The following is a 23,666-nucleotide window of genomic DNA, read 5'->3' as shown; positions in this document are numbered from 1 at the left end:
TTGTATTGTTTTCTCACTTCTGAGACTGTTGCTGAATTTCCTTTACATCCACCTTGGAGTAGTGTATGCTTAAACATGTTTCATCCAACACCATATTCAGAAGGAGGAATCCTTCAGCTGTGAAAAAGAAGCCAAATAAAAATATGTGCAAAACAATTTTTTCCTCTGCTTGGTTTCAGAAAGGCAGTTACCTGTTTTCCAGACCCACTTTGTTCCTTGCCAAAATATCACTTGAAAGAAAATAAGGAACCAGAAAGAGATTACAATGCAATTGTTTGTGTACAGATTGTTTTGCTCTTCAGTTACCACACTTTTATTAGTATGTTACTTCTGTGTGCTCTTTCTGTACTCAAGCAAATTGCACTAGTGTCAATAACTAACATTTCTTTTCTCTCATGATTCTGAGTTCACTTAGCTGTGTTTCTAAATTGAATCTCCTGTATATTGCATCTCCAGGTGTGGGCTTTCTTTGAGAGTTAAAAGCACTTGGGCTTCCTAACACATGAGAGATTTTTCCTTGTACATAAATTTTGTACTGCTCTTATGCTGTATTTACATGGCCCCGTTTAAATGATCCCCAGATCAATATGTACTGATAATGAAAGATTTTGATGAATGAATGTATTTGCCTGTGTTAGGTAAGGAAATATAAATAGTGATTGTACCAACTCAGTTTCTTGATAGCACTTCTAAAGAAGCTTACCTTTGTTTTTTGGAAAACTGCAGCTGGGAGGCTTTGGTCAGGAGCTCTCATTAATACAGCCTTGCTGCTGTAAAGGAGCTGCTCTCCTGTACTCCTGGATTTTCTTCTTTTTCCTAGGAGTCTCATACCATTCTCTGACATTTTCCAGGTATTTCCCTTTGCCAATAGAGTATTTCTTCTAAAGATGTGCAATGGGCTAATCCTCTGTAGTTTGCTGAGGACTCTAAACTCGAAATCTAACTATAGAAAACTAAAGAATCTGTTACTTCTTTCAAACTCATGTCATTTTATTTCTAAGGCCTATATGGCAGACTGCTGCTATTCTTTGTACAAAGACAAAAAATTGAGAGATGTTAAGCTTGCAGTATTCAGAAAATGCTTGCATTGTATGGATTGGGCTATATTTTTACCCACCAAAATATATCAATTAAAACTTTATTATTTGAGCGTGTATTGCCTTTAGTGCTCATGAAGGAGGGAGATACAGGCAAAATAGCTGACATACCTCTTTATGTTTATGTACTTAAATTATCTAGTTTAAAATTGAGACCATAGTGCATTTTCCTTTTAGTAATACAGTATATTTTCAGTATTTTTTTTAAATGCAAAGAGTTCAGAAAATTTCTGCTTGGATTAAAACTTACCATGAAGCTTGTCTCTCCTATGTCTTCACAGGCTCTTCATTAATTCATGCTTAAAAATCAGACTTTCTTGAAAAGTGATTTAAATTTCTCTGGTTGCACAGTGATAGCTTGTAGCTTCTTTTTGGTACATGCAGTTGTCAGGTGAGCATTAGAAAAAATTGAATGGCATATCCATGAATCTTTGAAATGTGATAGATTTCTTCATGTGGAAATCAAATGATGGTTGAGAAACAGATAATTATGCAAGTTCAGGTGAGCAGAACAGCAAACAATGTCCCAGAAGCAGCCCAAGCTGTATGGGTTCCACTGTTGGATTTAGTGACTTAATATTTTTGGGAAAGAGCTGTCCTATGCTGTTGCTCAGTGTATGTGCCAGGTAAATAAGCCCTTGAAAAGTTCTTTTTCTGTGTTAGAAAGGTGGGGATGGGAGTTGGACCTCTTTTAAGAGCAGTGGTATGTATGCTAGGTTCCTCCCGTGTTTCATAGGATATTGGAGTGCCATAGGAATCTGCAGGACTGTTTTTCAAAGGTGGTTCCTGTGAACAGTATTAGAAAGTGGAAAATAATGTTGAGTACTTTATCCTACATAGTGTGGGAATGATAATGCTGTCTTTGACCTTCATATAGAGCTAGGATGCTGGAGTCTGTCCTTTATTTCCAACTTGTGTCATTTTTACGTTTTTAAGCAAGGAAGACTTAAAAAGGAAGAGGAAGGTTGTCTGCTTCCATATATGAGCAGTGCCTGTTGCAGGTGGGTACTTCTGTAGGATGTCTTTCCTTGAGATGAAAAATAAATGCTAGTAGAAGAAACCTCTGAGACTCACTTGTCTGTCTGGGAGGGCACCATTACTGATGACTGGTATTATGTTTGGAGGGTCATTCCTGCTGCTCCCTTCACTGCTTCCTTAGCCCTTCAACAAGGAGCTTTGTGCTGACCTTTGTGGGCTGTCCAGTAGGACAGAGCAGCAGGAGGAAATGCCTCGTTGATTGTTATCTGCGCTGACTGGGCCTGTTAGCAAGCCGGGAGCTGCTGGTTTGTTGAAAAGTGGGAGTACTGCTAAATTCCTTGGGGAAGAACGATAAGAAGAGCCTTCAGATGTGAGACAAATATCTCTGACACATGGCTGTTAAATAATTAATTTTCCCAAAGGGTTTGAAAAGAGCATTTCAAAACACTGACTGTTGCAGATCTGTATGTGTGTTAAACCCATTGTACTCGTGAGGCTGGCTTTGTTCCACACGCTGTGTAACTTGGAGAGAAGAAGCTGTTTTGTAGGGAGATTGTGTCAGGATAAAAGACAGAAAAAAGCTGTGAAATTAAATGTTTGAAGTATGCAGCTATTTTTCGTTTTTTTCTGAAGGGATGGTTGCTTTATAACTTTCAGCATGGAGATAGCTAAAAAGAACAGTGGCTAAAGAAATTAACAAAACTTGTTCTCCACTCCTCTAGCTCAGAATTGTGCTAGAGAAGGAAAGATCACTTAACCGTTTTTACAAGAATACATATGCCAACTTAAAATTTCTTCCTCACCTGAAGAAATACTGGATTTTACATTTCATGGATGTTAGGTTAGAAGGAGAGAATGTATTTGATTAAACTTGAATGATGTATATGTGTTTTGAGAGGGAAGGAAGTATGGGAATGGGAACTGGAGTGAAGCTAGGAAGTGAGGTGGTGTGCCACCTCATGAACACATGCGGTAACTGGAAGGGTCCTGTGAAGGCTTGTGCCCAGATCAAATGCTGGTTTAAATACTGGAGACATGCCTTAATTTACAGGTTTTAACCACAAGTTTTTGGTTCCTATCATAGCACTTTTGAGGAAAGCCCACTCTGGCTTTCTGTATACCATGAAGACTTGTGCATTTAACATCTCGCATTAAATCTGATTCTGATCTTGATTCCCAAAGCAATTTCAGTTTGGCTGCATTACAGGAATGCTGGCTTGGCCATATTAAACTGTTTGTAATTTATTTTGTTTTGTACATTTCATCCGAGAAACCACTGATGACAGCCCATCAAAAAGTGTGAATCCCCTTTTTATCAATAGTGTTCTGTTGTCTTAATTTTATAAGAAAATCAAATGGATCTTGGTCATGGAGCTGAGACACAGCAAGCACCAGAACTACCATTGTGTAATACAGTCATAATGTTTTAATAATACAGCATATTTTATACTTAGTACATTAGCCACTTTATGCACATGTATATGCAGGTTTTAATTCTACGACTAAGCAAGCACTGAGATGAAATTGCTAGGAAGATTAACACAGATAAACTTTAGCTTTTTAGTAGTTGTGATGAGTCTAATCCTTATTTTGTGTAACTTGGCATATATTAACAATAACTAGACCAGAGATGAAGATTATTTTTATGCTAGTTGAGAATCTGGCCATTTTAAGTAAATGTCAGTGTGTGTTTGAGGGAAATAAAGAAAAGTGGAGGGGGAAAAAATCTGTGCACCATCAGTCCTTGGTTTGGTTTGATTTGGTTTGGTTTTTAACAGTGCAATATATTTGGTCTCACTCCTTATCTGTGATTTTTATCTTGAACTTATGTTGACAAATTAGTAAGTGTTGGGCAGAGGTGATTTGTTACCACTTCAAAGTGGATGCTTTGTTTGTACTTTAATATTCAGAATGACACACTTTATGAAGTGTTCTTTAGCATATCCTTCTACTCACAGGCTGCCTCTGTGTAGTGCATGGCTTTGAGCAATTATCTGTGAGCTCCTCTTTAAGCAACCTGTGTATGCCCTGTGCTCTGTAAAAGAACACTGCCTTGTGTGCTTACCTGGAGACTGGTTCTGTACAATGCATACCCTGCCTTAGCCCTCTGCATCTGAGGGGTGAGCAGTGGGCTCTGGCCAGCCTAGGGCTCCCTCTGTCCCCCCTCCAAGGAATGGTAGCTGGCAGGTGAAACGCTCCTTCCTGTCCACATTCCTTGTTGGGTCAGCTTTTTGATAAATGGCCAACTCTGATTTGCAAAAATGAAGTGTATTTTAAAACAGCATTTTGAATCTTCTTTTAGATTTATTTTTTCTTTGCTGTTCAGCTATTTTTTTCTTCACTAAAAGTGGAGAGAGGCTTGCTCTTCAGCTTTGATGCTGGACCCTCAGTAGAAGAAGCTCTACTCTTCCTCTTCAAGAATATGTACCTCTTGCATAAAGTTTATAAATCAAAGTCTTCCATGTTGAACCTTGAAATCTGCTCACTTGCCCACTGCTTTACTATGTGAAGGAGTGATCTGATAATGCTGCAGTGTCTAGATTTGGAAGACTGTGGGTTGAGTTTTTCCTAGTGGAAACCTCCATTCAAGCTTTGTCCCACAGAGGCAAGCTGTTGGAAAAACCTGTGCATGACATCTAGCTGAAGCTAGAAGCTTGTCTCACAAGCTTCTCATTCACACCCTTGGCAGTCAGAAAAAAGCTGAAAGGAGTGATGCTCACAGCAGCCTAGGACATGAGTGATTTCTGTCCTTTAGCTGAACAAGCTGATGTTTCTTTCACTACAAATTGCATTACTTGGCAATTCCACTTTGAGAAGATTTGAACTGGTAGAAATTACACCATTTTCAAGTAACAAGCCCCTAATTAGACAGGACCTCAAGGCTCTTCCTGTTACTTTTTCTTAGTTCTACTGTGGTGCAAGATCTTGCAAAGACATTAATCAGCAGTATTGATGCCAGAGGAGGTTCTTGTCTAAGCCTTCAAATACAGCTCAGTAAACTCAAATGCTAAATAGTGTTTATTTGCATTGTCTTTCTCCTTTCCAGCTTTTTAGGCAAGACTTTAGAAGAGATCCAAATGGCCTGCACAGAACCACAAAGACCTCTGGCACAGTGCCACCTGGCAGCCTAAAAGGTGCAGTCTGTGCTTGATAGGTCTGGTAGAGCTGATGCTGTTACTATGCTTCTCTTAATTTTGCATGTCTGAAATCCTATGAGAAGTCTGGATGGCCTTCAAGAAGAGTTGTTTCTAAAAATCTGTAGGTTTTCCTTAGCAAAGAGGAAGTGTCAGCCTGCGTGAGTTAAAGCTGAGTGTTCTGATCTGTGGTAAATCAGTAGTGTGTATGGCCTGAAAGGTGGGAAGCCCCTGTTGTTTCACAAGCTGGTAAATGCTGCATCCAAGTGGGTGAGTCACATGGATCCTGCATGTCTTTCATTTTGAGAAAGCTGAGGCAATGAAGGTGGTAAAGGTAATTCAGAAAGGAATAAAGCTAAATTCAAGGAAATAACGGACTTGCAATTGGCTGCCTTTTTTTTTTCCTGAGATTCCACTACAGTTTTGATCAGTCTGTCGTGGGATAATATTTTGGTACCTAGTATACTTTATGTAATATTGTATGCCCTTGTTAAATCTTGAAAAGTTTCCTTCTTTTTTTTTTTTCCTGTGGTGACAGAAATACTCGTGATAAACTTGACAGAAATATCAGTAGTGCATATGCATATGATTTTATGATACTTCTCTTCTCCTGACATGTGCATAACTTGTTTGTATGACAGGTTTTTATTTTACTACTGCTACGAATCAGATTGTGCCTTTTAAACTGTTTCTCCTGTACCAACCTGAAATGGTATGTCTGGCTGCTACTCCTCATAATTTGCAAAGCACTGAATAGGAAGTTGGCCTGGGTTACCAGAGAAGCAGAGCCTGACTTTTCTAACTTCCAGAGGTTCTCTTTCTGGAAAATGAATAGACGAGGGTAAACTCAGGGCTTGTTGATGATGCAAGATTTCAATGGACCGTGTAAGCTAAACCTCTGTTTTCTGGGAAGATTATTCAACACAAATACTTTGAAGAGTACAACACTGTTGCTTGCACCAGATATGAAAAAACAAAAAGCTTATTACCTCTTTGTGCTTTTTTTTTTTTTTGTGGATACCCTTTCAGTTCCAGCAGTGAGAGGTTAAACAAGCAAATGGCTCATTTGCATCCTCATCTGCTGGAGCACATGATCTTGCAGGCTGTCTGAGCAGGTTGTGATGTTCCAGCAGTGGATTAGTTTTGTAAAAGCTTTGAGGAAAGAGAAATGCAAGCACAATCAAACTAAATGTGAATTGAGAAGCTCTAGTGTCCCTAAGTGTGGTTTAATATTGTTGTTACTTTGGATATATGTTTGTCTTAATGTGCACTTTCTCTTGTGCGTTATATTCTTCAGTGAGAAAAAAATGGGGATTTTCATATATTTATATATTTAGATATTTTCAATCATCTTGAACGGTTACAGGCTGCACCCAGGACAAAAATCACCACTTGATACTTGATAGGTATATTTGATCTGTAGTACTTTATTTTTAATTCATGAAAGCCATTTGTTTGATTTGTAGTTTCTGACCTTATTGTCCTTTTAAAGAACATTTTGTGAAAGTCACTGATAGGGATTAAGAAGCTAAAATAAGCACTGGGACATAGTTCTTGTCTCTCAAGACCTCACGTGATGAGATGCTGTAAGATTACAGGCAGAGAGAGAGAATTCATAGAATGCAAGTGAAAAATGAATAATGGTTTTGTTCTGAGCAGTGTTCTCAGTGAAAGAGGTTCTGTGGTTATTCAACATTAATTCTGATTATATAATACAGGAGCTTTGTCAATTTTTTATTCCATTATTGAAATTCAGGTAGAATATCTTGTGCAGAAGAAGGCTAAGTAGAAGTTATATGCCTTGAGTCTAAAAATTATTCATTTTAATATTAATGCTATTAATATAACAAATATAATTATAATTTGCTATTAATATAATTAATAGCATATTATATCTGGAAATACGTTGATATTTCTCCTGAGTGTACCAGGTGTCTAAAATCAAAATCCAAATTTAATGTTACTGGAAAAGCATAGAAACCTTGGAAGCCATAAACCGTGGTTTTCTTGTTCTGCCATTCTGCAGACACCATAGTTCCTTCTTTTTATGTGTTTACACCTCTATGAAATGTAATTCTTGATAACTAGAGGCTTTATTTAAAAATACTGCAGATTTTCTTAGGATTTAATTTACCTTTTGTTGAGTTTCCTAATTCACTTTTCCTATTTGTGCTGAAGATTGCTTGCTTTGGCAGCTCATAGTTTTTTTTCTACCATCAGTCATTTTTCTCAGAGATAAACTCATGTCAGTTCTTGTCAGTAGCTGAAAATGCAGGTTAAATGTGATGATGGCAGGGATTTAGAGCATCAAAATAATGGGATTTTTTTCTCTTGTTCTGAAATGCTTTCCTTCTAAAGCTCAAATTTTTCATTTTTCATTTGAAACTAAGGAGGATAAATTTATATATACAGACATAAAGGCTGTTGCAAGAATACATGCAAGAAGGAGAAAGATTGTGTGAGAATAAGTCTTTTTACTAAATACATGAGTTAAACATGATTCACTTCAGTTAAATAACTCCCTTAATGCATATGGCAAAATAAACCCAGTCACATGAGTGTGTGTGCTTTTGTTCTGAATGAAAGCATGAGACCTTGGTTTGGACAATGCTGATCACCCTATAGTTAAGGACATGTTAATGATTCATGTCAAAGAAGTCAATTGTGATTGAATAAATACAAGTTAAGTCTGACATCTATTAGCTTGGTTCATGTTTGCTCATTTGGATACTCAAATTTTGAGGTCTTGGCCTCCTGGCAAGTGATTTTCAGCAGAGAACTCCCTTGGGAAAGGTTTCTGTCTGGTGCTACCCTGCTTAAACAGAAGCCTTTGCTGATTGCTGCAAGATTTTGTCTTCCCCTTGGTCCAGTGAATACTCATTGCAGCCTGGGGTAGCAGTGTTTCTTAGTCTGCAGTGTGTTTCTCAAGCAGTGATGGAAGAGAGGAGAGAGGTCTATAAGGCAGTCTGTTTGGAAAAATCTCACTTTCTTTCCTAGTTACAGAGAATAGGACTAGAAAGGAGTTAGTGAACCACTGAATTTCTAGCAGTGGTATAATGTAGTGTTTTTAAGATGATTCTTGCTCAATTTACAAAGCTGCTATGCATTTTTATCTGACAAAGTAATCCAAACAATCTTCAGAATATTGGATGCCTGTAATTTCAGTCACTTGCGACATGGATGTTCTTGTGCTAGTGGTATTTAGCTTAAATTGTTCTTGTTCTGTACTGTTAAATTTCCTTATCCATAAACCATATTTGTGGGGAGCCCACCCAGTCCTCTTCTAGCATTTGTTTTAAAGCTCCAGTGAGCCAAACTTATCTGCTTTTGGGTCATCCTGATAGACCTGTCTGCATCTGCTTTGTTTCAGTGTTTCCTTCCTGGGCATGGATGTCTGGTACTGGTGTGCTGGCCCAGAGATTCTCTCAGTGGTGCAATGCGCGATTCCCTTCTCTCCAGGAGCAAACATCCTTATGCCATCTTTTTCGGTCTTTGACTGCATAATATGAATGGAGTAGAAATGTTCAGTGGCAAAATAATGTTCCCAGATAATTGTCTCCTCTGTCATTTCCAAATTATGAGGCTCTATTTTTATCAGTTCTGCAAGATATGATGCAATGATGCATCCCATCAAAACTAATTCCATTTATGTTACCTTACCTCTCAAGGTCATCTGACTCTTAAATTCTGTTCTGACTCTGTATCATCCACAAAGTTTATTAATAGGAATTTCTTTTATTGTACTCTGTGAATGGCTTAACATTGCCTAGAAGTGGTAGATTTGAAGTCCTTTTTTTTTTCCTGGCCTTTCTGGCATCAACAAAATGCTTGAAAAGAAATGGTAGAAACTCGAATACCTGATGGCAAGTACTTTTTTATTTGGTGTTTTATGAGACCAGATTTGTAACCACTCTGTACTTACTAGATTTGATTTTTTGCTTCTATCATTTAAAGATGGCACTTAGTTAAGCTTAATGTAGGTCACTCTCCTTTCATTTAAGCTTCTGTTTTGGGATTTAGACAGCAACATGCCACCCTAACAGTACAAATGAGAACTGGAGTAACATTGTATGTACTGTTCATTTAAGCTTCATTGCTTCAGTATCTCCATCAGTGGGACACAGAAGTTACCCCTGGGGTAAGGCATGATGTGGGGTCATATTTAATGAGGGCTTGACAGGAGAGGGATGTGTGATGGATCAGGTGATGTTTTGCTTTGTCCTAGGTGAGTCTGTGTGCCAGAATAAGAAAGTTGTTTATTTCTTTAGAAAGTGGTTGCTATGCAGCCCCAAACTACTCAGATAAGGGCTGTCAAATGCTGCATTACTGATCACTGCAGAACACTTACTAACACCTTATTTTAACTTTTTTCACCTACGAGTTTCTTCTCTCAGCACTCATCTCTTCTCCCTGTCTGTGCTTGTACAGATGAATGTCCTCGGCTTCCTGGCTTGTGTACATCAAATACTGAATAATTTATTAAAAAACATCATCTAATATTCATGGAACCTGACACCAGCTACTGCTCACTGAGATAAGATGCTTCCTTCTGCTAAGGACAGAGCAGAAATTTTCATGTTATTTCTTACCCAGAAAATCTGTTTTGTAGTGCAGGCCCCACATAGCAGTTGTGACATAAACACTCGGAGTATAATTCTTCAGAGTTCCTTCTTCATCCCCACAATCCACCTCAGAAGAACATACTGTTGGATGTGCATGTGTCATGAGTTGAGTCTGTCCAGGTGTCAGGCACCTACCAAAGCCTCTCACTCGTTCCCCTCTGCAGCTGGACAGAGGAGAGAAAATTAAACAAAGTGGTCATGAGTTGAATAAGAAGCAAGAGAGAGATCACTCATTAAATACCATCACAGGCAAAATAGCTCAACTTAAGAGATATGAACTGAATTTATTACTAACAAAGCCAGAGCAGGAGAATGAGAAGTAAAAGAAGCCCTTAAAAACACTTTCCCCCACCCCTCCCTCCTTCCCAGATCTACCTCCTACCCCAGTGGCAGAAGGAGACTGGGAATGGGGGTTATGGTCAGTTTCTCACCCGTGGTTTCTCCCACTGATCAGGGAGAGGGGTCGTTCCCCTGCTGCACTGTGGGGTCCCTCCCACAGGAGACAGTTCTCCATGAACTTCTCCAGCCTGAGTCCATCTCAGGAGTAGCAGCTCCCTGCAAACTGGTGCAACGTGAGTCCATCCCACAGGCAGCAGTCCTCCCAAACCGCTGCAGCCTGGGTCACTCTTCCATGGGGTACAGTTCTTCAAGGACAGGCTGCTCTAGCATGGGAGGAGGGCCCCTCTCTCCATGGGTCTCCCATGGAGTCTCAGCCTCATCTCAGGCATCCCCCTGCACTGGTGTGGGGCTCCTCCACAGGCTGTGGGTTTGGTGGGAATTACCTGTGAGCAGTGCTGTTGGACAGACATCATGAAGTACTGTAACAGGCACTGCCTGTCCTCATGGTTAACAGGAGGCTCTGGCATATTTGGTCTTTACTATTTGGGGTGATGTTGTCTGGTTGAGCACAGTTGGGAGAGGGTTAAGGAAAATGGATCATGTAAATGATTTGTCGTCAAAAGTATTGTTTTTATTTGACCAGTTGTGACATACCTGAAAAACTGGAAAGGATTTGCATGCAGAAAGCCTTCTTCAAGTTTAAAAGAGAAATTGCAAGATTCAGATTAAACTCAGGTTGAGAACAGTTGATTGAAGGTTAATTTATCTATTTCCCCATTTAGCCTGTCAGAGGAAGGAGAGTTGGTACATATGTATTTAGATAGAGTAGGGATACAGATCAGACAGTGACAGAACTGTCTGTGGAATAGTGTGTTGGAGGTACACAGGCATCGTGGAGGTGGCATTAGCAATAGCTTCATAATCATCATTTCCCAGCTATCTTCTGACTGGTTTTAGAGTATTACAGATTAGGCTTTCTTTAAGAGGAAGCAGAAGTCACTCATATGAATCCACCAGCATGGAAAACATGCATGTGTTCTCAGGACCAGATACATGTTGTTTCTTCTCAAATAACTTGCCACTGTAAGAGGGTCAGTGACTTCTTCCCACAAGCTTCTTGAGATCACCTGCTAGCTGGAGGTTGATTGGTAGCTTGAGCACTTCCTTTCAGGTTGTCATCTCCCTTCTGCTGATAACTAATTCCCACGAGGAAGTGAATGTTAAGGTCTCTGTAATAAACCCACTGGTCATGATGTGCCATTTGTAACAATGAAAGGTTTATTCAAATAGCTTGGAAGGGACACTATGCAGGCTTAAAATAATAAAGCCTACAAGTAGGCCAAGGATGCCTAAATCAAAAAATATTTCTGGGTGTGTGTGTGCATGTGTATAGGAAATTGCTTGAAAGAAAGCATTGGAACGAGACTGGTGTTCCTTTTGCACAGTGACTTGCAGTGAATGAGCTGTAACCATTTGTTCTTTGCTAAGCAGTTCCTCTGTGGTGCTGCTTCTGCACACAGTAGGAAAAGCCAGTGGTGTTTTGGACAACAAGAAACCACATCCGGAAGAGAGCAACTGCCTGATTTTGTGCCCATACAGAGCAAACGTCAGTGCCATAGGAACTTGCCAAGCAACTTGTTTTCTTTCACTGTTTGTTGTACTAATTCCCTTGATCAGCATGTGCTATACTGTCCTCAGTCATTTGTAGCAAGTGCAGTGCATTATCTGTGTTGGAATATATGATTGTTGAAGGAAGGTACGTTAAAATAATCTCCTGCAAGCAAATGTATGTGACTTGGAACCTGAATATGTGAAAGGACTGTGCTGTGCTTATCTTTCTCCTTGCAAGCACATCCAGTAACTCATTGTGACGAGTGGGGAATTAAAAGTCACCATTTCTTCCTTCCTCTCTGTTGGTGATTTCTGTCCTTAAAAGCACAGACATGTAATTAGTTAAAGTGTTATTCAAGGAAGTTGCTTAAAGGGTCTTCCAGGGAGACTGGGGCAAAAATCTGCAAAACCAGACCTGAAGACACGAGAGAAGGGTTTTGGTTTTTTTGTTTTTAAATTTGTGCGCATGATTCCCCATAACCCCTCCCTGCCTTCAGCCAGTACTTTTGCTGCAAGACAGCTTTAAGGGAGGGAGAAACAAGTCCAAAGATATCAATGGTTTCACCACCAGCTGCAGTAGATGGTGGGGGTAGGGAGTGGGACGTGTGGTGGTGCTAAGGAAAGAGGGGGCTGGATTTTGGTCTTCTGTTTAAACCCACAAAATCACAGAAAACCAGGCATCTTACATTTTCCCACAGGTGGAAGACAGGCCCACTGTGTTGGAGTGAACCAGAAAACTCCATTATACCTCATTGGTGCAACACATTCATGGAAGAGAATCTGAAGCTGGAAAGATGATGCTTGGTCTGGCTGGGTTTCTTGTATGACCTCCCACTTATCTGGGGGAAGGGAGAGAGGCATTGCTTGACTTTCCAACTGCAGGGGTTTTTCCCCCCAAGAACCAGTTTCTGTTGCCCCTCACAGGAAAGATATATATGGTTTTTTATGAAAATAAGTTATTTTAAACATTTTTCCTGTGGACATGTAGCAATATTCAGCTCTGAGCTCTAGTTTCATGTACCTAATCAATGCAAGCAGAATTCCTGCCTTCAAGTTTTCCTCAAAATTACTTGCAGCTTCTGCAGAGAAGAAGGAAATAGAGACCAGAAATAAATGCCTGGTCAGGTTAGACAGCAGAATGAAACACTAGAGTAGCCTCTGTAAGGAATACTTGGAAGTATTTAGAAAAAGTCTCAGGCAGCTTTGCAGTGAATTCAGAGGTTTAACCCTGCCTGTGATGCACAGAGGGCTTCTAGGTAGCTTAGGAAAGATATAGACTTGCTTTTCTTAGTTACCTGTAGACTTCATTCTATGAAAAATTCTTAGGAAGTGCCCCTAATAGGTGTAGTCTGAAAATCTGGAAAGGTAGTAAGTTATTGCAAGGCACAGACTCTGGACTGTGCTACCTGTCAGTCTGTCTTTAGCCTTATTTTTGCATTTTTTAGGATGCTTTCCCCAGTGTTGTAGGCAGTGCAGTCATTCATCATGCAGCCATTCACCCTGTTTGCTCTTTGAAATAATGGTCAACAGCTTGCCCATTTGTTACACTTTTATTTGTATGGGAGAGTTTGCTATGCTTTTACTATTTATTCCCATAAGAATTTTCTGAGTTCTTTTTCTTGATGTTGCCCTGATACACAGATTAAAGAAAATGAAGAGATTAAAGGAAATGAAAAATGTCATGGAGGGAAACAGTTCTGTAGCTCTTTAAATAAGGTTGCGCACTTACTTGAGAATTTACAAATTATTGTTCCTATTGAGTTAATGCAGAATTATGCTTTTAATGAAACTTTAAAATAGGTAAGTTATAGTTAATCTTGTAAGCAAATGTTTCCATGTTTATCCCGTAATTACAGAATGGATAAGGTTAGAAGGAGCCACAGCAGGTCATCTGGTCCTTATCAAGAACAGTTACCTAAAGGAATATCTAACACCTTCTACAGAATAACAGTGTTAACTGTTTTAGTGGTTCATTCTTGCAAAACTTTGAGGTGTAAGTCTCAGTAAACTCTGTGTGTTTCTCTTCTTGCCTTAAATGCTGTTTTTCATTTAATGACTTCAGTTCAGCTCTGCCTTGGAGATTTTGTTCATAGTTACTAGTTCTGGAAGTACTGGCATTGGAGCAGGTCAGATTTGTGCAGTGAAGGGCAAGGAAACTAACTACTCTTGCAGGAGGTAGGGGTGTTCTTTGAAGCAGGATGAGTGGTTTTTTTATTTCAGAGAGGTAGAAAAGCTCAAAATTCCTAGGCACACAGGGTATCCATATTAAGCATTTGAAGTTATTATTTCTCTCTGCCATCAGCTTCTTCTGAGGCTAGTTGTAATGCACTGCAAGGAGTCTGCCTTCAAAGCAAGGAGTGGAGATTTCAAGTTCCTTTGGATTTTCCTCTTCCTTTGCCTTAATTGTTTGGCAGTGTCACTGGAGGAATTGCTTTGAAGGTGGGAACTGCTTGAAAGGTAGGAACCCTCACAATGTGGTTGAATATGTATTCATCAGCTCAGTTTTGGGGGTAAAACTCCAAAACCTCATTAAAGGGGCAAAAGAATCTTTTTTCCTACTCTCTATGCAGTTGATTTCTGCTCATACAGTATGACTGGCATACAAAGGAAGAAGCTTCCTCTGATCATCTCTGTACTGTGAAGGAGGGAGGAGAGTGTGTATGGGTGACCTTGTGTGGCTGAGCCACACAGCAGGTTGCTGGGTAGTAAATTTCTGTGCAAGGTTGTGGAAGTAAGCTGGTGACACAATGCAAGAGTAGCACAAACTGACACTACTTATCATTGCATGAGATCCACAAGGAGAAAGGAGGATAGGAAGAGGGGGGAAAGAAGGAGTAGGGAAGATGAGGGAAAGAAACATGTTAAGAAATTAGAGGCTGGCAGATGGTATTTACTGTCTTTTAATACAGTGGTGTTCAGTGCCTGCTTTGTGTTTCTGCAGCAGCTGCCTGAGCACGTCAGTGACAAATGGCATGTGAGGTGAGGGATAGGGACCTATTTCTGCAGTATTTATTCAAACAAAAATCCTGCTTATATGAAGCCTGAAAAATCAAAGCACATCTAGAAATAATTTTGCTTGTGCTTTTTTGGAATGTATTTGAAACTGAATATATCAAACTGAAGAGCTCTGTGCATGTGGCACACCTGTATAGTAAGATTCACGATATGTTATTAGTTTTGTTCAAATTCCTTAGTAAAACATAAAATAAATAAAAAATTCACACTTGAAGTGGGAGAACTTTTCTCAGGTAAAGTTGGCTTTTTTTGTCAAGACAGCCTTACCTTTGTCATCTCTGGCTGTTTGGTTTTCTTTCCCAGGGAATAGATTTAATGGCAGGAGGTGTTATAAAGAGTGAAAGTCATATGGCAGTCATTTTTTTCTCTTAGTTGGATTCCTAGTTAAGCAAAAGATTGAATCCTGTCACTAATTCCCTTTCTTTTCTGTGATGGTGTTCTGCCCTAGGATGTGACTGTAGATTCCACAAAAGTTTGCACATTACAATGTGGGATGGTTCTTTTCCCCAGCTATTACTCAATTTTGCTGTGTTTCAGGGACTGGGGGGCTTTTATTTCCAGTATAAATTTAATAGAAATCCATGACCTTAGTGTGTTTCACAAGGCAGCACTTTGCAGGGGAAGTCTTCAAGGTATTTGCTTCTGTATCTTCACAGCTGCCTTGCTGAGATGTGAACATCTTTGGTTTTCACTGAAAAATTAGTTTGCAGTCAGTGAAATCTGCCATTCCCTGGTTGGCATATCTCACTTTAGGTCTCCCTCCGCATCTCAGGCTATTGTTTTGATGCATAATAGCATGCATTAATTAATAATGTACTCCTGCTGCAGTAGTAGTCACATTCCCTGATTAGAAGTAAGCAAGTGGACTGACAAGTCAATCATTTATCTGTATCATAAACACGCTTTTATTAAGGTATATTAAGGTAATGTTACCTGAATAGAGATTGTCTGTTAGCCTGCCTGTAGCACTGTTAGATAGAATTCATTCAGATCATTAATGCCTGTTCTCCAATGTACAGCACAATGTCATCCAAGAGCTTCAGGCAGATAATTTTACTCATGATGGCTGGAAATGTAGACATGTTCCTAGCTGGTTTATGTTTTCTGTCAGTAGATGGGACCAGTAGGGGACCAAAGTAGAAAGGAATTCAAATATGTTTCAAAGACCGGCCTGATTTTGATCTTTCCTGAGGTGAATGAGCATTTTTGGTGCCTTCAGGCTTGTCTTAAGCCAGGACAGCATCTTGGATATCTCATCCTTCCAGCAGAGGCATTCATGTGGCACCAGAGAGATATGTTTCACTTAACAAGGAATAGCCCCTTGCATTAGACCTTTGCTTTGGTTCAGAACTTACCTGGCAGCTTTGTCAGGAGGCAGACGTGTCCCTTAACTCCTTTTCAGTCTCAGACAGCCAGCTTTCATTTAGTCCCACGGTACTCCCAGCTCAAGACATGGGTTGCTTTAGGAGAGCCATTTTTTTCAGGTTTTCATTTTCCATCTCTGTGGAGATAGAGCTCTCCGAGTTTCTTGGCTTTACTGACTCACCTCAATTTCCTGTGCCCCAGACCTGAGTGATTTCGCTAAATAAAGGTTTGATTCACAAGTCTTGTGGTCAGACTTAAAGTTCCAAGCAAAACAAACACAAAGTGTACAGTACAAGCCTGTGCTTGATAATGGAACAAGCAAATAGGAAATGAAAGGCATATGATAGTCACTAGGATACTGCTGAGAAATCACTTTCCAGCTTGTAAAGATAGCTGTGTTTTAAACAGCCCTCTTACGTGTTCTTCATTACAGCACTTTCTTTGCCACATGCCATTGAGGTGACTGATGTTTTCAACACATTACTGATCTGTGGTTTTGCAGATACTGTGTGCATTCACATATTTCTCATTCTTTGTTTCAGAGATGGTGATGTTGCTGGAATGGTGGTCAGGCACCGATTGCACCCTTTACACTGACCCAGAGAGTTACCACAAGTACGGGAAGGAGAATGCCATCGTAATCCTTAATCACAACTTTGAAATTGACTTTCTCTGTGGTTGGAACTTTTGTGAGAGATTTGGGGTCTTGGGGGTGAGTTACTTAGTATATAAGATAAATGTCCTTGGATGTGGAAAAAACAGCAAAATAAGTTAATTGTGTTTTTGAATTAACAGATCCATGCTCAAATTTCACTAGGCTGCTGTCCAAAATTAGAGGTGAACCTAAAGCAGTGCAGTGCAAGTATGTGGAGACAGGATGGCTCAGGAAACCACAGCTATTTTAAAAGCATTGCAGTTAAAGCTGATGAAGGAAATATTTTCTTAACCTGTGGAGATCATTACAGTTATTTCTCTCTGTGTGTTTACTAAGTAACTATTGCAGTTCCTTGTGCTGCACAAAGATGAGCTAGCCCGTGATTCTTTCCCAGTTTAATTACAGAATTTGTTTGCTTTTTCCAGTGTAGCCTTACAAATCCACGGCTAGAGTTTGAATGATGTAGCCTGCCTCTCCCAGAATGACAGAGCAGCCATCTTAAGTGAAAGCAGTGACCAGCTAAAAGCAGTAAGAGATGGGGGAGGAATGAGTTATTCATGGTTGAATACACCGCTGCATTAAGCTAGGGGTTCATGTGCCTTTGTTTTCTGGGTTGCTTTTTTGTTTCCCCTGTCAGATCATGGGGATAGTTCAAGCCCCCATCTAAACCAGCCTGACTTCATTCTGTGATGGTGATGATATTCTCTGTCTATACAGGATTTAGATAAGAGTTCCTCCCTCATAAGGAAGAAAACCAGTGGCTCATTTTGGCAGTGTTCTTCAGCATCCTTCTAGCTTTGATACTGGCCGCTGGCAAAAGTCCTGACCTTGGATTGTGTGAACCTCTGATTTTTGTGGCCTTCCCTTTGGACTTCTTGCATTTTCTGGACATTTAGGCACTACTCCTGTCACTTTCAAATTAGAATAATGGCAGTCTGTTTAACAAAAACGGGGCCTTAAAAGGGGAGGAAAGTGAACCTAAGCATTACAGGCTCTTTGTGTAACCAAAATGGCTGTTGGCTTCTGAGTAACTTCTGCCATATTATCTAGGACTTGAGTACAGAGCTGCAGGATAGCATGGAACAGTAGGAAATGTAGGGAAACCTGTTCCTGTCAGGCAAGTGTATGTGCAAAAAAACAGTGGTGCTGAAGTACAGTCTGTCTAATTTGGTAAGCCAGATGCCCTCAGTTCTCTAAAGCTGTGTTTTTGAGGGTCAGGTGCTTCTTCAGAAAACACCAATGTAAAAAATTGAGGGATTGCTTCTGCACAAAGTAATAGGGGCCTAAAAAAAAAAAAATACCTTGTTTTACATTGTTGCTTTGTAGTTGGATGGAATCTTGCTAGCTGCAATTTTTTTAATAGTTTTCCAAGTTAATAAGGTTTCTGTTTTAGTATTTTATGTTGTTACCTACACATAAGGAAACCACAAAGTAGAAACAGCTGTTGAAATTACTGTGCTGCACTAACTGAAAAGATTCTTTTCCTTTTTTTGGCTGCTTGCATATATTATTCAGTTTGCATTTATGCTAATCTTAGGATTATTTTAGAAACTGATATATGCTGGTTGTGGTTTTGAGGTTTTTTTTCTTTAACAGCAAAACAAAAGCAAGTAAACAAAAGACCCAAACAACCAACACAAAACTATTTCAGTCCTGAGAAATGTACTGTGGTTTTACTTCCCAGAAACTGTTCCCAGAAGAAATAGTTTTCATGTGCTCTCATTTGCATAGATGTCTTTACTTAACAAAGCAGTGCATTTCCCTCTTGGGGCAACCAGCCCAAGTTCTTCTTAAGCCATGTTAAAAAAAACCAAAAACATAAAGAATACCAAACAGTGATTTTCCTGATTGGATTGCCTATATTGCTGTACTGGTACTTGTCTTGGGCCAGTGCAAGGGTAGGTGATTGTGCAGTGATGAGGAGTGTAGGTTGGTGACTTGTGCTGCCTTACATGAGCTTCCCTTGTGCAGAGTTTCAGGGCATGGTGTGGCAGCATAGTTAGGAACACAAAAACCTTTAAAAGGCTGGTGTTTAGGAAAAGAGTTGTAGGAAAGAGTCAGGTACACAGGGGCCTTTCTGAGGTGTCACAGCCTCTGGTGTTTTGTAGCTCAGGGACTTTGTGAGCCAATGGGTGTTTATATTTAATGATGTTTAATTGTATACTCCGTGAAGTTTCTATGCAAACTTTGGGTACCAGCCAACACCTTACTCAGCTTATCTCATGTCCGCTGCTGCTGAAAAGGAAATCTGGCGCATGCAGTCTCCTGTGTCTGTTATGATGCTTGTCTGCCCTGTTTGGCCATGTTTTAAAACTCTTTCAGTCTCTTTTCTGCCTTAACTAATCCAGTGAAGAGGGGAGAGATGACTGGGGAGGGGGAAGAGGGAGAAGGTGAAGACATCTTTGAGCCAAAGGAGTTGGAACTGACAGTGCTTGGCTTTAGCAGGCAGAATGGCTTTGTTGTGACATCCAGCTCTGCCCTGCAGCTCTTTAGAGTGTCAAAAGCATGTTCAAACTCTCAGTATTTTACAGCTAGGACGTTTCTTTAATGAAGCCCTTAAATGTTGTAATTTTTTGCTTGGTTGTTGTGGTGTAACCATCCAGGCAGCTAAACACCACACAGCCACTTGCTTACTGCCTGCCCCCCATTGGATGGGGGAGAGAATTGGGGGAGGGAGGGGAAGGAATTTGGGCTTGAGGTAGAGTTTAATAGGACAGAAAAGGAAGGGACAAAATTAATGATAATCAATGATGGTGATAAAAGAATCAGAGTGTATAAAACAAATGATCCACAATGGAGTTGTTCACCACAGTCCAATTCCTTAGCAGCGGTCCCCAGCCATCTTTCCCCCTAGTTTATATACTGAGCATAACATCAAATGGTATGGAATATTCCTTTGGCTATTTGAGTCAGCTGTCCTGCTGTGTCTCTTCCCAGCTCTTTGTGTCCACCAGTCTGTTTGCTGGCAGGGTGGTGAGAAGCCAGAGTCCTTGATGCAGTGTAAACACTGCTTAGCAACAACTAAAACATCCGTGTGTTGTCAGCATTATTCTCCTCCTCAACACAAAACACAGCTACTGGGAAGAAAATTGGCTCTGTTGCAGCTGAAATCCAGACATTGTTTTTGTTTATTTGAAAACAATATTAAACATCCTTAAACTTGTCTTGCCCCTTTGGTTCCCAAAAAAAAAAAAGGCTTTCCCTTTTGAAAACTGCCTTTTCTGATCTTATTGAAACATCGAATTTGTGCATTTCTCTGCTCTTTCTCTTGTCTCTCTTCTCCTGGACTGGCTTTCTCCTTATACCCAAATTGCCATAATCCCTACAAGTTTATAAAGCTCTATCAGTGTGGCTTTGGTTTATCAGTGTGATTTAGGAGTTGGGTTTTTTTTGCTGTTTCTGGGAGATGGAGTAGGAGTTGCATAGTCTCTCTTGCCTGTTTTTAGGTTTGTGAATCTGACTGTTCTTCTAAGGACTCAGATCTTGGCATGTGAGGTTCTCTGCTGTTTCCTTCCCTTTTCCTGCCTGTGACGTTCCAGTCCTAGGATTTACCTTATTAGCTGGGACAGCCTTACCACTGTGTCCCCATTCAAATGCATTAGTAGCCTTTACTTTCCTCAAGGTGTGTTGCTAATCATTCTCTTGAAAAAAGACCCAACTGGACACCAGAACTCAAAATCAGGACATGGGCAAGTTCTGAGGAGGGAGCTCTTATTCAGGATTCTTACCAAAAGCACTTTATTATGCTCCCTGCCTGGATTCACTGCTTTGTTGCTTGGTCTGACACAGCAGCAATAAAATAGCTTTGTTAGTAATTTTAACAGCCATTTGTCTGAGATGAAGACATTAATATTGGTAAAAATTAAAGCAAAACCTGCTGGTTTTAACCTTAACTACCAGTTCCATATGTCAGGAAACTTAATTTTATTTGAGAATTGCTTATGTTGAAGCTTGCTGTTTGAAAAGCTGAGTGTGGCCTTAAATGTAGGTGTGAGAAGATACTTTTTTATATTATTGTATGAGACTAATAGGTGTGTGGGCAGGTTGTTTGTGCATTTTAATATATTCACACATTTTTAAACTAGATTTGAAGTGGTAAAGGGACAAAATCAGGCTTACTAGTGGTAAGTCTGTGTTACCTTTCCAACATGGAGAAATTTTATTCAATATGAAGCATGAGGAATTAGGAGCATAACTAAATTTCTGGAATGATGGCTTTGAGTGACTAAAGAAACATACCTAGCCATCATGATGTCCCAGAGAGTATAATATGAAGGAGTGATATATTTCAAAAGTAGAGCAGTTGGAATCATTGAAAGTAGGTCAGTGCTGAAGGGAGCCTGCAGAGCAAGTAACTTACAAGGCAGATTGCTGTTGCTAATGGTTTGCACTACAATGAACTTGTTTTAAAACTCAGGAACAAGTTTTGTTGGACACTTCCAGCTTTCACATTGATTTCATGCTGTTTGTTGTGCTCTTTAAACCAGAGGTGTTGAATAACTGCGGCTGGACATGTAGAATCATGATTTTCTTTCTTTGACAGCGCAGTTGATCAAATGCACTAAAGCAAGTTTGTAAAAATACTTTTTTAAAGATGATGTTGGTGCAGTCATTCATGAAGGAGAACTTCATGGGTATTTCATTTGAACAAACTTGGCCAAAATAAATTAACCTGGATTAAAATGTTAGTATTGTAGTTAAGTTGTTCCTGTCCAGTGGTAATTTCGTTCAACATCTGTTGAAATTACAGCATTCTGAGCACTGAAAATGTTTGACTTCCTTCAAGAAGGCAGATTACATGGAATAAATCAGCACTTTTTAATGGTTATTTTTCTGTTGAACAAGCTGAATTTGAATATTAAAAGCAACTGTCACATGTTTACCAAAGCACTTTAGTAAAGGAAAAGTTAGTGGCTGAAGTCAATTATATTATAGTTGCAGTTTTCCCCCCAGGTACTTTCACATGAGCTGTGCATGGGTAGATGACTGAAACAAAACAGCTCTAGTTATTGTAAGAGGGATCACAGAATCACAGAACATGTGGAGTTGGAAGGGACCCACAAGGATCATGAAGTCCAACTCCTGGCCCTGCACAGCACCATCCCCAGGAATCACACCAGGTGTCTGAGAGCATTGTCCAAATTCTTCTCAAACTCTGTCAGGCTGGTGCTGTGATCACTTCCCTGGGGAGCTGTTCCAGTGCTAAACCCTTTGGGGTGAAAAACCTTTTCTTAATATCCAACCTAAACCTCCCCTGACACAATTTCAGGCCATTCCCTTGGGTCCTGTCACTGGTCACCACAGAGCAGAGATCAGTGCCTGCTCCTCCTGTTCCCCTCATGAGGAAGCTGTAACTGCACTGAGGTCTGCCCTCAGTCTCCTCTGGGCTGAACAGACCCAGTGACCTCAGCTGCTCCTCAAGGCCCTTCACCATCCTCGTGGTTCTCCTCTGGACACTCTCTAACAGTTCAATGTTTTTTTTACACTGTGTCACCCAAAACTGCCCCCAGCACTCAAGGTGAGGCTGTCCCAGCTCAGAGCAGAGCAGGACAATGCCCTCCCTTGCCTGGCTGGTGATGCTGTGCCTGATGTCCCCCAGGACAGGGCTGGCCCTCCTGGCTGCCAGGGCACTGCTGGCTCAGGTTCAACTGGCCAGTGACCAGAACTCCCAGGTCCCTTTCTGTGGCTCTGCTCTGCAGCATCTCCATTCCCCAGGATACAGGGCAGCTTCCAAGGGGAGGCCTAATGTATTCCTCCCTCACAAGAACAGCCCTGCCAGCATAATGCACTGAGGAGTTTCCTTTGTCTAATTAGTTCTGTTGTTAGCCTTCCTTCTACTGCTAGAACAGATGGATGCATAAAATAGTGTGAGGTGATTTAGTTGATTTTTATGTGCATCTAAGGAGTCATACAAACACGTGTCTAAAAGAGGGCTTTTAAATTTTAAAAATGCATCAGCACAGTGAAAGAATAAGAACGTGCTCCAGGGAGGAGTTCAGACATCTGTTGTGCTTACGTGGTTATACCTGTGCTACAGAACACACTACCTGTGTTCTGTATCTCACTTTATCTCACAGTATCATTTCTTGGTTTTACTGGGCCAGGTGCAACTTCTCTCCTGCCTCTTGTGTAACTCATGCTGTTTTTAAAATATGTAAAGGATTAGAAAATAGATATGGTGAAATAGTCATTTAGCTAGCTTTTTGGACTGTAATTTCTGCACTTTAAAGTCTGCAGGACAGCTATTACATTGTCTCTTCTGACACTCTGTTCTGGAGGCTTTGTGCACTCTACACAGAGTACACTTAGGTTAGGTTATGGCAGTTCTTATGACACTGAACACTTACTGTAAATAAGCTTTAAGAACATATTGAGGTTTCTTCTCTTTTGTGGGGTGGGGTTGGTGGTGATAGGGCTGCTGCTGGCCTCCTTGTGCAGGAAAGTGGTAAAAGGAGAGCCTGTTTCTCTGTGCCCAGTTTGTGGAGCTGGAAGAGGAGGCTGGGTTCAGTGTTGCTGCTGTCATGTAATGGGCACTAATGTACAACATGGCTTGAAACTGAAATTACTGCAGCTGCTTCTTAGGGAGCAGTGGGTTTGGAGTCCTGATCTGAGCCCATCACTGAAATTATGAAGTTCTCAAATTCTCAAGAGGGAGCACTATTATTGCAAAGCATTAAATCATTTGATAGAGATGGTTCCCCCATTCTTAGAAATGGAACTCTCTGTCATCCTCTGTTCTGCTTCTGTGTAATAGTTGTTGGTGAAGCTGTGTGATGTGCACTTGCCTTCCAGTCTTAAGCTTTTAGATAGCTTAATTATTTAAGGTATTTTCCTTCTCAGGGAAGGAGAG

The 23,666-nt window shown here is 40.3% G+C and overlaps 1 protein-coding gene across 3 annotated transcripts in view; it reads left to right on the top strand.

The window, feature by feature from the left end:
• Nucleotides 1–23,666, top strand: part of AGPAT4 (1-acylglycerol-3-phosphate O-acyltransferase 4) — a 71,688-nt gene that overhangs the window by 22,208 nt on the left and 25,814 nt on the right. For all 3 annotated transcript variants that reach the window (XM_066546680.1, XM_066546679.1, XM_066546678.1), the window contains one exon: nucleotides 16,704–16,873. In XM_066546680.1, coding sequence (XP_066402777.1) covers nucleotides 16,706–16,873 — 168 coding nt within the window. In that variant the 5' untranslated portion in view covers nucleotides 16,704–16,705. The remainder of the gene's footprint in view (nucleotides 1–16,703; nucleotides 16,874–23,666) is intronic.

The sequence above is a fragment of the Molothrus aeneus genome, chromosome 3 (genome assembly GCF_037042795.1).
Source record: "Molothrus aeneus isolate 106 chromosome 3, BPBGC_Maene_1.0, whole genome shotgun sequence".
NCBI classification, from domain to species: domain Eukaryota; kingdom Metazoa; phylum Chordata; class Aves; order Passeriformes; family Icteridae; genus Molothrus; species Molothrus aeneus.
The sequence above is the reverse complement of the archived record's forward strand: the minus strand, read 5'-3'. Positions and strand labels throughout refer to the sequence as shown.